Raw genomic sequence first — 13,558 nt, 5'->3', positions numbered from 1 at the left:
AAGGAGCTCCACACTTTGACTTAATTTCATACAAAGCTCCGACGACAGAGGCCATAACTGTTGAGAGTTGCTTTGGGGGCAAATTAAACCAGTAAAATTTTAAACTCTTCCTCCATATTAAAGGGATTGAATAAATTGGCCACTTTGGTGCACCTGTGTCCTGCGAATTGTCCAGTTGGAGATGGAGGTTTAGGAAGTGAGTTTCAGTCTTGTTTAAGTCTCTTCCCATCAGACTGGTGTCGTGATTTCCTACACACCATGTTACTTCCTGTCTACCTTTCCTTGGTGTTGTTCATGCCTGGATTGTCTCCTGTACCTGCTCAAACCTTGGTCCATTCTCATTTGTACCATGGAAGTGTGTCATGCTGGATACTGTCAGAACTAATTTTACTTAAGTTTGTGTTAAGGTGCAAAGCACACGTTTTGTATATTTTCTGTTTTTTGTGTTTGTCTATATTTTATGGTTTCGCTTCAAGAAATATTATGGGAAGGGAAATAGCAAGATGTAAAGAGCAAAAAAGTCATCATTCTCTTTCAATTGTTAGAACATCTATCTGCAATCATAATTATGATGCACTGTGGTATGTGTTAAAATAGTAAATACATGTAACGTCCCGTAGGAGCAGCAAACTCTGGTGTTGGTGAGGGTGTGTCATGGAAGTAATCACAAAGCAGGTGACTGTTGGTTGGGGTCCTGAAACATTAGTGTGCCTTCCCTGTGTCCAGTAGTGGTCTGGAGGGGTCAGGAAGCCTGCCTTTGAATTTGAGGGAACAGAGGGTTTGTGGTCCTCTCTCTTCTATTGCTCTAGTACACTGCATAGCAGCAGTATACTGGGTTTACAGTTGATGTTTAAATCGCTGATTGATCATTAAGATTGGGATGTATCTTTGGAAATGAAAATAGGAAGAATCGTATGCTTTTTTTTTTTTTCTTTTTTTTCCTATATCTGAAAAGGTATGTAGTACTTTGCTGAGTGGTTGGGAATAAAGTTTGCAGTATTCAGTGTATTCAGTTTTAGTATCTAAATAGAATTAAACTGTTGCTGTAAAGTGGAATAGCACTTTGTTACTGACAAGTTTTAGAATGCATCTGTTCGTCAATTACCTGTTTGGGAAGATTGTAGTTAATGATTTTGAGAATGTGGCTATAAACCTCCAACTGACTCAAGAAAAGCAAATAAGTCAAGATTGACAAATGTATAGGCTCTTCATCTTTTGTGTGTGTGGGTTTTTTTTTTTCCTTTTAGTTATTTGTCAAGGTATAAAGAATTCTATCACACTTAAGACAAGTTAAGTAAACGTCACGGGGTGTATTCTGACATGGCATGGAGCAGATCACATGGCCTAGATCTTAAAGGTGATTTTATGTTTAAACTTTCATGAAAACATATGTGATTGAAACACATTAATATATTGATACAGAGGGCAGTTAATTTTTGTCTTTTTTTTTGTGTGTGTGTATTACTGTTGTGGCCTCTCCCGTTGCGGAGCACAGGCTCTGGACGCGCAGGCTCAGCGGCCATAGCTCACGGACCTAGCCGCTCCGTGGCATGTGGGATCTTCCCGGACCGGGGCACGAACCCATGTCCCCTGCATTGGCAGGCGGACTCTCAACCACTGCGCCACCAGGGAAGCCCTAATTTTTGCCTTTTGATACATGTGAGCGCAGCTTTCATTTTGCTGAAAGAATATGACCAGTTTTCAGTTTGGGATTCTACCATTTAGGAAAGATAGTCCAGTTAATTTTAGAAATAAGAGATTTAATATATAATACCTAATAATACTTTTATGTATTTTTTTACTGAAAACATTTATTGTAATACTGTGAAGAAACTATGCCATTCTAGTCTTCAAGACTTAAATGAATCAAGTGTTTATTAGCTGTTGTAGTTTTTAAACTAATAAAAGTCAGTACATCAGCAATTTGTAAATACAGTTTTTGAAATAATGCCTTAACAACTTTACAGTGGTTATAATGACTGTATTTAGGCCTAAAGTTAGTTAATAATTTGACATGAAGGCTTTTTAATAGTTTGATGGTGCAGATCAGGGATAGGTAAACTCTGGCTGGTGGGCCAGATCCAGCCCGTCGCCTGGCTTTGTAAAGGAAGTTTTTCTGGAACATAGTCGCACCCATTGTTTACGTGGTAGTTATGGCTCCTTTCACCCTACACCAGTGGGGCCGAGTAGTTGCAACAGAAACTGTATAGCCCACAAATCTGGAAATGTTTAAATTTAGATTTTAAAAATTGAAAACTGGGCTTCCCTGCTGGCGCAGTGGTTGAGAATCTGCCTGCCAATGCAAGGGACACGGGTTCGAGCCCTGGTCTGGGAAGATCCCACATGCCACGGAGCAACTAGCCCCATGAGCCACAATTACTGAGCCTGTGCGTCTGGAGCCTGTGCTCTGCAACAAGAGAGGCCACGATAGTGAGAGGCCCGCGCACCATGATGGGGAGTGGCCCCCACACAGCGATAAATGAATGAATGAATGAATGAATAAATAAAATTTAAAAAAAAAAAAAAAAAAAAAAAAAAAAAAAAATTGAAAACTTCTTTGAGCCTATACAGGGCAAGTCCATTGACCCCTGAGGTAGAAAACAGGAACTTGGGTGCGGAAGCCAAATGGCCTAGGTTCAAATTCCCTTTCTCCCATTTCATAGCTAGTGACCATGGGCAAATCACTTAACCTCTATGCCTCATTATGAGGTTTAAATGCACTTATTTGTATAAATAGTGCCTGGCACATACTAAGCTCTGTGTAAGTGATTGCTGTTGTTTCTGCTTGGAGCTTTAATAAGTTATTGTTAATAGAAAAATGACACTAATGATTTTCCTTATAGAGTAACAAAGGCACTTTGAGTCTTTTACATTTTCAGGAATGTAATAAGACTTTTTTCATTGACAGTCAGTGTTCCCTGTTACCAAAATTTACTTTATGAATATAAAGAATTGAATGTCTTCAAGACAGTACTTTTGCTTAAATGTCAAACCATTATTTTCCCAAGGCACATCAAACTGGCTCTGCATAGTCCAGGCCTCTAAAGCTTGTGTGCACACCCTAGGTAGCATGTGAGATACATTTTGTAAATATAGTTTTTTAAATAATGCTTGAGACTTCCCTGGCGGTCCAGCAGTTAACACTATGTGCTCCCAATGTAGGGGGCTTGGGTTCGATCCCTGCTCAAGGAACTAGATCCCACGTGCCTGCCATAACTAAGAGCCCACATGCCACAACTAAAAGATCCGGCATGCTGCAACTAAAGACCCGGCACAGCCAAACAAACAAACAAGCAAATAAATAAATAAATCTTTATAAAAAAATAAGTAAAATAAAATAATGCCTTAGGAGTTAGGAAAAGAAAATATTAGAACATTTTTACCTTTGTATTATTTTTAAAAATCTGTGTAGTTTATCATGTACATAAATTATATGTATGGAACTTTGTGTATATAATTTGTTAATAAATAAGATGCATATTAAAAAGTTTTCTTATGATTTGCCCAGTCAGGTGTTTGGAGGCCATTGGAGGACAGGATGATGAAATATAGGGCCTCAGCAAAGATAGAATTTAGAACCAATTCCCTGACTTAGAAGATAAGGAAAATAATTCATAGACTGTAATTGAGTTGTCCAACTTTACATAAGTGTTCAGAAACAGGAAATGCAGTGGCTAGAATCTAATCACTGACCGAGCAGAATCTGGGTCACTCACTGGACTCGTAAACCAGAAGTGACTGTTGAAGTTCTCAGGTTGATGCTCCTGGCATATATGCTTGATCTGTGTGTGTGTGTAAATCTCTGACATAAGAAGCCATACTCAGGCACACCCTGTTTCCTTATTCAAGCATCTTAATTTCATCCCATTAAATCTTTGAAGTATCAGACTACCAGAAGGCATGAAGAAACCTGGGCTGAGAGTCTTCATTCCAGGAGACGTGATCTTGACTGCATGGCTGGTTTGAGGCGCATCACTCTGAACTGCAACACGCTCATTGGTGACCTGGGTGCAAGTGCTTTGGCAGAATCTCTTAGTGAGGATTTATGGCTTAGAGGGAAATTCTAAAATTGAAAATATTGAATTTTTAATATGCTTAGCTTTTGGCATGATACTATTGTGATAGGATGTTTTAAAGCCTCATTTTACTGATAGCTTTTATTTTGCTTTTCAACTTTCTCTAAGAGTTGCATATATCCTTTACAGAAAATACAGAGTTACAAGAGAACCTATAATTTTAATACCCAGATATAATCACTGTTCATTTTGGCGTATATACTTTCAGTCTTTTTTTCTTCTACAAATATATATGTACACTTAGGGATTACAAAAATAGAATTGTAGTATACTTGCTATTTCACATTCCTGCTTTTTTCACTTAAAGATGTATCATGTAGTATTGCGTCATATTGATGTCCCATAGTTTAATCAATTCTTTTCAATTCTATTTAGACAGTTTGCTTTTCCCTGTCAGAAACAATGTGAATACGTTGTATATACATCTCTGTGTCCATCGGGATTACTTCTGTAGAATAAGGTACTACAAGTGGAATGACTAAGTGTGACCTATTTTTAAGACATTTGATACACATGGCCAAATTACCACCCAGAAAGGCTATGCCAATTTGTAGTCCACCCCAACAGTAGATGGGAAGCCTGCCTCTCACAAACACTGGCCTGTAGCACTTGTAAAAAAATGTGAAACTACAAAAATGAGTACCTCTCCATTTTCTATGCAAGTGGGATTACTCCAAATTTTATAACTTTTTTCAATTAATTTAGTATGAGCATTTTAGCAAGTCAGTAAATTTGCATCTCCTACATCATTTTTTGTGATTGTTCAGTATTCCATTATACGAATATGCCACAGTGCACATAGCTTATCCATTCTTGTATATAAGCTTTGTCCAGTTTTTCAGTTACAAATAGTACTCTGATATATATCCTTACCTATATCTCTGACTATTTCTTTTGGTTAAATTCTTAGAAAGAGAGTTGTTGGATCCAAAGGGTATAGACATTATTTAAAGGCTTTTCTTACAGAATCTTGGCTTCATCTGATAGGACAATAACCACATTTTGTTTTATTTTGTATTCATTTGATTGACTGGTGAGGTTTACTGGCTGTTTGTATTAATTTGGCTATTTGGTTAATTATACCCTGTGTCCATTCTTCTGTAGTGAGAGTTTGTAAGGGTTGTATCATATCCTGTCAGATCCGTATGTCTGACTTGCTATTTCTATGTGTCATGGGGGTGTTGAAAGACTCCAGTTATTTTAATGTGATGGTCCACACAACACTTAAACAAAAGACTCATGATAGTTTCCTTTCATGTAATATTTTTTAATACCTGTGCTTTAGTGATGATCCCTTTGGTTTAAATGAGTAGGTTGTTCAGCCCCAGAACTACTAGAATTCATGATCAGTTTTTCTGGTTTTTGTCTGACCTTTTACTGCGAGGGTTCTTGACCATCCTACTTTCATGATAGGTTTTTAGTATGTATTCTCTATTCACACATTGTTGAAAGTTTTTATTATTTGTATCCTCTTAGACTTGTCTTTTTTTCCTGTAAAACTAACAGTTATTACATTTCTTCTATTTTGTTTTCCCCTTTGAACTAGTTTCAAGTGTGATTTGGAGCTGAAGATCATGATCAAAAGAATGCAGTGCATTTCTGAGCTCCACCAGGTTTTGCTTGTGAGGTTTACATGCCCCTGCCGCCCTTGCTAATTATGAACTGAGATTCATTTTGTGATGCTTTTTGCTCATAGGTTATATACAGTTATTCTTCAGTTCTGTAATTGTAAAATACGTTGTATGATTTATTGGTACTAAAGCCAGGGTTATCACTGCACATCCAAGAAGAGGTTTTTAAATTGGATTATGCATTATGTGTGTGCATATATGTTTCTGTTTTTTTCCATACCCAAAATTACAAACCTGCCATGACTTGTCTTGTGCAGGACTCTTCCACACGTGAGAAAATGAGAGTTGTCTATATGTTAAATCTGTAGAGTTAGCAAGTGACGTTTGTCTTTCATCGAAAGCACTTGACCTGCAGCAGTGCGGCCTCACCAGTGAAGGAGCAAAGGCTTTACTAAAGGCCCCTGAAACCAACAGAACTCTGCTCGTTCTGGATATAAGAAAAAATCTGCTTGTTGGTATGTGGTCACTTTTTTTAAATTGATGAACACATAGCAAAACAAAAACAATTTGTTCAGGTATTGACAGTTTTTTAAAACTTAATGTGTTTAACTTTCCTCATCATATACAGTTGGCCCGTGAACAACGTGGGGTTAGGGGTGTCGACCCCTACACAGTTCAAGATCTGGGTATAAGTTTATAGTCAGTGGTTCCACATCTGTGGATTCAACCAACCTTGGATCATGTAGGACGATAGTACATATGTATTGAAAACTATGCGTGTGTCAGTGGACCCGCGAGGTTCAAACCCATGTTGTTCAAGCTTCAACTGTACTTTTCTAGTGTTGCACTTCCCTTATGTTTTTAGCAGCTACTGTACTAACTAAAGTGAATTATACTTGTCAAGTTTTCTTATCTCTACTCTGAATAGAGGTGAACCTAGATACTAAGCCTGCTTCCACCAAGAGCATTCTTTCTTTCCTGTGCAGCCTCTGAATTCTTGCCAGGAGTACTTTATTCATTTGTCAGATTCACAAGTAATTTTGTAATCATCTTCTGTGTGCCAGATACGGGTTTAGGGACTAGGGATAAAGCAGTGAACCAGACAGACAAAAGTCTTGCCCTCATGGAACTTACATTCTAGTGAAGGACATCAGATAGAAATGAGTAAACAGATAAGTCATATAATTTTAGAGAGTAGGAAGTGCAAAACTATCTTAATGTAAGGAGAGTGAGGGAGAGCAGGTAGGACTCCATTGGATAGGTTTGTTAGGGGACAGCTTCACTGGAGAAGTGGCATTTGAACGGAGACCTGAATGAAGAGAGGAGCAAGCCATGGAAGATGTGGAGTAAGCACATTCCAGGACAAGGAGGCAATGAGTATGTAGGCATGTAGGTGGGTGGAGTATTTAAGGAAAAGCAAGGAGGCCAATCTGGGCAGAGTACTGAGTGAAGAAGAGTGTGGTATGACATGAGGTCAAGGAGCTAGCCAGGGGTCTGCTCTTGTAAAGTCTTGAAGGCCAGAGTAAAGATGTGGATTATTCTAAATGAGTAGAGGGGTTTGAACTGGAAAAAGGCATGATCCAAATCGTATCTGAATAAGGTGACCTGGTATAGAGAAGGGACTTGGGAGGATAAAGAAGAGGAACAGGGGGCTTCCCTGGTGCCGCAGTGGTTGAGAATCCACCTGCCGATGCAGGGGACGCGGGTTCGTGCCCCGGTCCAGGAAGATCCCACATGCCGCGGAGCGACTGGGCCCATGAGCCATGGCCGCTGAGCCTGCGCGTCCGGAGACTGTGCTCCGCAACGAGAGAGGCCACAACAGTGAGAGGCCCGTGTACAGCAAAAAAAAAAAAAAAAAAAAAAAAAAAAAAAAAGAGGAACAGGGAGACCAGTTAGGAGACTATCACAGTGCTCCAAATAAGAGATGTTTATGGCCTAGGTTAGGTTGGAAGTTTGCAGCAAATGAAAAGTGGTTGAATTCAGGTTGTGTTTTGAGGGTGTAGCTCTCAAGACCTGCAGATAGATGTGAGGTATGAAGGAAATAGTAACAAGGAGACAAGTCGTTGATGATTATGTGTGCAACTGGGTAGTATCACTTAGAAGAAGGGAGCTGATGGGAGGAGCAGCTTTTGAGGGAATATCAGGACTTGGTTTGTTATCTTGGATGCCCTGGTTTGATATCTTAGATGCTCTTTAGGTATCTAAGCGTCTGGACGGTGCTCAGACTGTACTTTGTATCCAAAGGTATCCAAAGCCACTTCAGATGCAAAATGTTTCAAGTTGACCTTTGCTGCTGCCAAAATAGTAGCCACTGTGGGCAGTCTGCAAGATGGCATCTTAGGTTTCTGAGGAAGAAATTAGAATACACAAAGGGGGAAATAAGTGTATAATTATATAATGTAGATTTCATATTTAAATGTCTGGGAAAAGCAATAATTAGTTGGCTTTTGGTTTTAAATGGAAATAGCCACTCATTGGAAAATAATTACTCTAATTTCAATTCATTTTACTTTAGATCATTCTGTGATGAAAACAGTTACCAAACAAGTTCTCCAGATAGAAGGAGTGCCAAGTCAGAGGTATATAGCATGTTTCAGTTCTCTTGGAAGAATTTCTCTTTAATGGCTTGGTTTTCTTTCTTTCTTAAAAGAAAATTATCAAGGTACTTTCTGCCATCTTAAAACTAAGATTTTAGTCAAATCAAATGGCTTTTCTGTTTTTGAAAATGTTGTGTGATGCTTTAATTTAGGTTCCCAGATATGCAGATTGAAAACCTTTTAACTTTTTATTTTCTGTAACATATTATCGTTAGTCACAAATAGTCTTTTTTTTTTTTGGTGATAAGAATGAATAGCAGGAGCAGCATTTGTGAAACCAAATCTAATATGAAACTGACTCTTTCTTGTGAGTAAATTTGAATATTGAAACAGCAAAACAATAAGGTTTAATAAAAAGCAAAATAAATTTTTTATGTTTATGATCTGCCAATTTCCCAGAAAGGGTTTTGTGGTGACTTTAGTTATATACCAGATACATTAAAATCACCAGTGGACAACACATCTTTTATTCAGGTGCCCTCTGAAAGTTTTAAAAATTTGTTGACTTCATATCAATGAACGGTCCACTTTAAAATGGTTAAAATTATAAATTTTCTGTTTTGTGTCGTTTACCACAATTTTTAAAAAATGTGTTGTTTGAAGATTTTTGGGTTTTATAAAGGTATTAGCATAAAAATGAAAAATTTAAAAGACCACCTCTAATCCCATTATCCTATCAAGCAATATTTACATTTTAATTTTCTCTTCCTGCTGTCTATAAACATAATTCCACATAGCTTCAATATAATTTGCCATTCTTATCTTTTCATACTAAATTTAAATTCTGTGATTCATAGTTATACTTTTTAACATTGCATTCACATGGTTTCACTGAGTAGGTCAATTTTTTAAATTGGTGAAAAATTGGAAATAACCTCAAATAAACTATTGTAAACATCTTCATAAATACAGCTTTTTTTTTTTTCTACTTCAAGTTGTATGTTTTTGATTCTCTATTAATCAACTTGCTTGGACAATAGTGTATTAAATAAGTTGTTAAGAGTGTTTATGAAGTCAAAAAAAAGCTTATGATCGTCTGCCAATTGTTATTTCAAGAGTGATATTTTATTTTTTTTAAGGTGAAAATTACTTGCTTTTATTTATTGTTAAAACAACTTTATGAAATGATTTGCAATGCAAAATGTGGAAAACTGCTTTGAATAACTGGGAAAATAGCTACAGCATGGGAAAACGTATGTAAACAAACTTCACTGCCACCAAACTAGAATCTACTAATTTATCTCAGATGGCATTACAGAGTAGCAATGGCAGCTTCTGGTAAACGGAGAAACAGCAGCAAAGTCCTGCAGTGAAGCTGTGATTAATTACCAAACTGAACTGTTCACTCCACTAATCCTACAACTTCCCTACATTTATCTGTCTATACATTCCTACTTACTACAGGACAAACACCCACCGAAGTGGTTCCAAAAAACAAATGAGATAGAAATTCACAATTATAAAACAAATCCAATAGAAGGCAGTGGAGGAAACTGGGAACTACTGCAAAGTTTTACTGTCTAGTCCAGGTGATGAAAACAAAGTTTTTCTTTCAAGGCTGACCACTGTCAGGAATGAAATTAAGTATCAAAACTCTCCTCACTTCTCTAGGAGTGATTCTAGCTCTTCTTGCAAAGAGCTGAGCTGCTCCTTTTCTCGGTCTTCCTTTTGTTTCAGTTCATCCAGCACAGCCTGAAATCTGTTCTTGAGAGCCAGGTTCTCCACTTTCATGATGAGATCCTCCTGTCGCTTTGCCCTGTCCTGGGTCTCTTGGAGCTTGCCTTTCATGTTATCAATCTGTTTCTGAATTCCCATAACCAGCTGATTAGTTCCCTCGTTTTCTTGGTGGTGTTCATCTGACTCATTTAGCTTGTGCTGTAGCTGCCTTTCCAGATCTTCCTCAGTGTCAATGATGTTTATATCTTCTTCATCTTGATGCTGTGTCTCATCTTCATCTTCACTGCTGCTGCTGAGGTCATTGAATATCTCCCGAAGCTCATCATGTTCTAATGAGTCATGGCCCTGCCTGTGGCCAGACATTCCTGGGGAAGAGATATCAAGGCCTTGACTTTCTGCTTCTTTTGTTTCATCTTCAGCAATTATTTCCCAACGGGTACTGACAGCTTCAGCATCTGTGCTCAGCAACCGCTTTACTTCTTTTTCCACATCTGGAGACTCAATATATTTCTTCTTTGCTGTCTTACGGAACCTTCTCTTTCTGACATTTTTTAGAGGCAGAGTAATTCCATGGTTCCATATAAACTTTTTCTCTTTGTCCTTATCCTTTTTCTTGCTTGCTTTGGGATCAGCAGTGGCAACTGGTTCCTCAACAGGAGGATAGAGATCACCATCAGCTGTACAGACAAGCATCTGAGAGATATCAGCTGTCTTGTAAAAGGTTTTTTTATCAATGGTTTTCAAACTTTCCATAACACATGGCAGATCTACCAATTTTGACGCCAATGGGACCTGGTCCACTCTGACAATTCCATGACGCCCATCAGGGTGTAACTCAATTGTCAGTCTGTCCTTCAGGTTGACATGACCAGACTGTATCGCCCGCCTCACAGTAGAGGCATACTCCGGAGGTAGGCGTAAGATAAACTGGCTCTCTACTTCGTGAGGAGCATCATCTTTGCTCTTACTCATCTTTACTTCTTTGTGACTCAGTTTTTCTCTAATAACCACTTGTTGCACTAAAAAATTTCAGCTATTTCAACAGAAAGACCAGTTCTTTATAAATTGACGTCTTTAATTACAAAGAGTTCTAGGTAGAAGAGCAACTAAGCGTCTATTCGGAATTAAGTTCCAAGTCTTTCTAAATATGCTGTGACAATACCAGTCGTTAATGACGCATTGCCTTACTCAGGTCCATTTAAATCTGTTAGCTGCAATGCCAAGTTCCAACCTCTAGATAGAGGTTGTCCTGCCGCTGCAGGACAACGCAGGGAAAGCAAATGGCGGCTCCTACGGAATGATTTTCGGCACAGAAAGTAAGGCTCAGCAGATACTCCCAATCCACAAACTCTCCCGGAACAAAGATACGCAAAAAGCGGGGCGTAGTGAGCTCTCTTCGCCTCGGGTACTTACAATCCAGTGACGGTTATAAGTCCAGTTTCTCCGGACAGGCGCGAGCGGGAAACGAAGCCACTCAGAGAAAGGCGGCCGGGAGCCGAGAGTCTCCTTCCGAATTCCTTTGTTCTTCCCGGCACTTGGCAAAGCGATCCGCTGATTATCGGTGAAACGGCTGAGGACGGGCAACGCGAAATCTCGCCAAGAACCGCAGCTCCGAACGCCAGATTCTGCAACTCCGCAGCTCAGGCGGCCTCCGTCCGTTACAGCAGACCTAGCCGAGAAAAAACAGCTGCGTCACCACGCGAGACCGGCAGCTGCTGTGAGTCGCAAAACGCCTCGGGCGGAAGTGCGAGCTGCCCCAGCGCGCACAGGCACAACGTGCGATTAAGCTATCCGGCGTCTTGTCGTCTCGCGAGAACTTAGCCTTAAAGGGATGAAGACTTTCGCCAAGAGCTGTTGGTTTAAAAGTATTTAGAGGAAACGGTTCTAAGAAGGACATGGATTCTCCCGCGCGCCTCCACTACCCCCTCCGCTAAAGAGAGTGATATTTTAATAATCAAATAGTACATTCAAAGAAGTTAAGATTTGTGATATCACACTAATTAGATATTATTATTAAAAATTTATATCCTATGTAAAGCATTCTTAAAATAGCTACATTGACTTTTGCTATGATATTAGAAATGGAAGGATATATAAATAAAACATGTATATGTACAACATATTTGGAATTCTGTAGAATTAGTACAGAATAATAGGGCATCATGGAATGAGAACAGTTAAACATTTTTTTTTAGTTAGCATGATTAAACAAAGTGGAAATGTAACTGCAGTATACAAGCTCATTGAGCTCTTTTAAGAGTAATTTTATTTCTTGGGCTTTTTTTTTTGTATTTGCCTCAGTTATTTGGAGACATAGAGGTAAGCCAAATCAGTATCTGGGTATATACCTAGATCCAGGGGAGTATAGGGGTGAAATAATGGTGTGAATTGTGTCCCATTTATATTGTACTTATGTATGCCTAATAAAAGATGGGAACTTTTATTAGAAATTTTTTAATCTCCTAACAAGAAAAGTGTAATTTTAAAAAATTTTAATACATATATATATATATATATATTTGTGTGTGTGTGTGCGTGTGTGGTACGCGGGCCTCTCACTTTTGTGGCCTCTCCCGTTGCGGAGCACAGGCTCAGCGGCCATGGCTCACGGGCCCAGTCGCTCCGCAGCATGTGGGATCTTCCCGGACCGGGGCACGAACCCGTGTCCCCTGCATCGGCAGGTGGACTCTCAACCACTGCGCCACCAGGGAAGCCCTCCTATATATTTTTAAGAGGCATGTAAATCACAGAGGATCGTGTGGTGATTATCAATAAGCTACACTCTATGAAATATTTGTCCTATATTACCGAATACACTCCATTTTACCCTGCATCCTAATGCTGCTAAAATATAGTAGAAAGCAGCAGCATAGCACAGGGAGATCAGCTTGGTGCTTTGCGATGACCTAGAGGGGTGGGATAGGGAGGGTGGGAGGGAGGCTCAAGAGGGTGGGATATGGGGACATGTGTATGCATATGGCTGATTCGCTTTGTTGTGTAACAGAAACTAACACAGAATTGTGAAGCAATTATACTCCAATCAAGATCTATTAAAATAAATAAATAAAATAACATAAAATATAGTAGCTTTGAAGGATAAATATAACCATTTTAACCTATGATGTTTGTTTTCAGTAAATTCAAATTAAATATTTAAATGTGAATTTTAATATATGGCTTGTTCTAAGTAAAATATTAACACGTAGGTCTAGTTTTTGCAACCAAATGTTTCCTATAAAGATACTTGCCTCTTTACTACTGAAATATAGGGTAAGTCTCCACATTTCACTCTTTCATCCAGTGGGTTTCATTTGTTTTTTTGTGCGTTTTCTATATGAAATCAAAGGAGCAGTGAAGGTTGACAGGCTTATAGGAGGGTAAAATTGACTCACCTACCCCCCAGCAACTTGCAGCCTTATAACTTGTATTGTTTTTACATAGAAAAATTCATCTTAAATTTAACTTTTGGTCTACTTCTGAAGATTCTGTTTGGCAGAAGTCATGGGTGTATCTGTGTTTCTGTGTCCTTGAGATTCAGAAATGCCAAAGGTGTCCTAAGATTCAGGAAACTTGAGTGTTTCTGCATGATACATAAAATGTATCATACTTTGGGATTTTTTTTAAACTTTTATTTTTG

At 38.7% G+C, this 13,558-nt stretch overlaps 1 protein-coding gene and 1 pseudogene across 2 annotated transcripts in view; one reads left to right on the top strand and one right to left on the bottom strand.

Annotated features, from left to right (window-relative positions):
• The window catches only part of LOC308611089 (centrosomal protein of 78 kDa-like), a 727,725-nt pseudogene that overhangs the window by 695,875 nt on the left and 18,292 nt on the right, over positions 1–13,558 (top strand). The window contains exons 4-10 of the transcript in view: positions 124–196; positions 1,248–1,357; positions 3,882–4,056; positions 6,049–6,162; positions 8,163–8,226; positions 11,159–11,237; positions 11,561–11,697. The product of the transcript in view is annotated as a centrosomal protein of 78 kDa-like (transcript). The remainder of the gene's footprint in view (positions 1–123; positions 197–1,247; positions 1,358–3,881; positions 4,057–6,048; positions 6,163–8,162; positions 8,227–11,158; positions 11,238–11,560; positions 11,698–13,558) is intronic.
• LOC308611071 (transcription initiation factor TFIID subunit 7-like) lies at positions 9,102–11,064 on the bottom strand. Its single transcript, XM_081260001.1, has one exon. It carries the CDS (start codon positions 10,891–10,893, stop codon positions 9,844–9,846), a length of 1,050 nt encoding a protein of 349 aa, XP_081116127.1. The 5' UTR covers positions 10,894–11,064; the 3' UTR covers positions 9,102–9,843.

Source organism: Mesoplodon bidens (genome assembly GCF_964165515.1).
Source record: "Mesoplodon bidens genome assembly, contig: HAP1_SCAFFOLD_157, whole genome shotgun sequence".
Classification (NCBI taxonomy): Eukaryota; Metazoa; Chordata; class Mammalia; order Artiodactyla; family Ziphiidae; genus Mesoplodon; species Mesoplodon bidens.
This window is presented reverse-complemented; position numbering and strand designations above follow the sequence as displayed.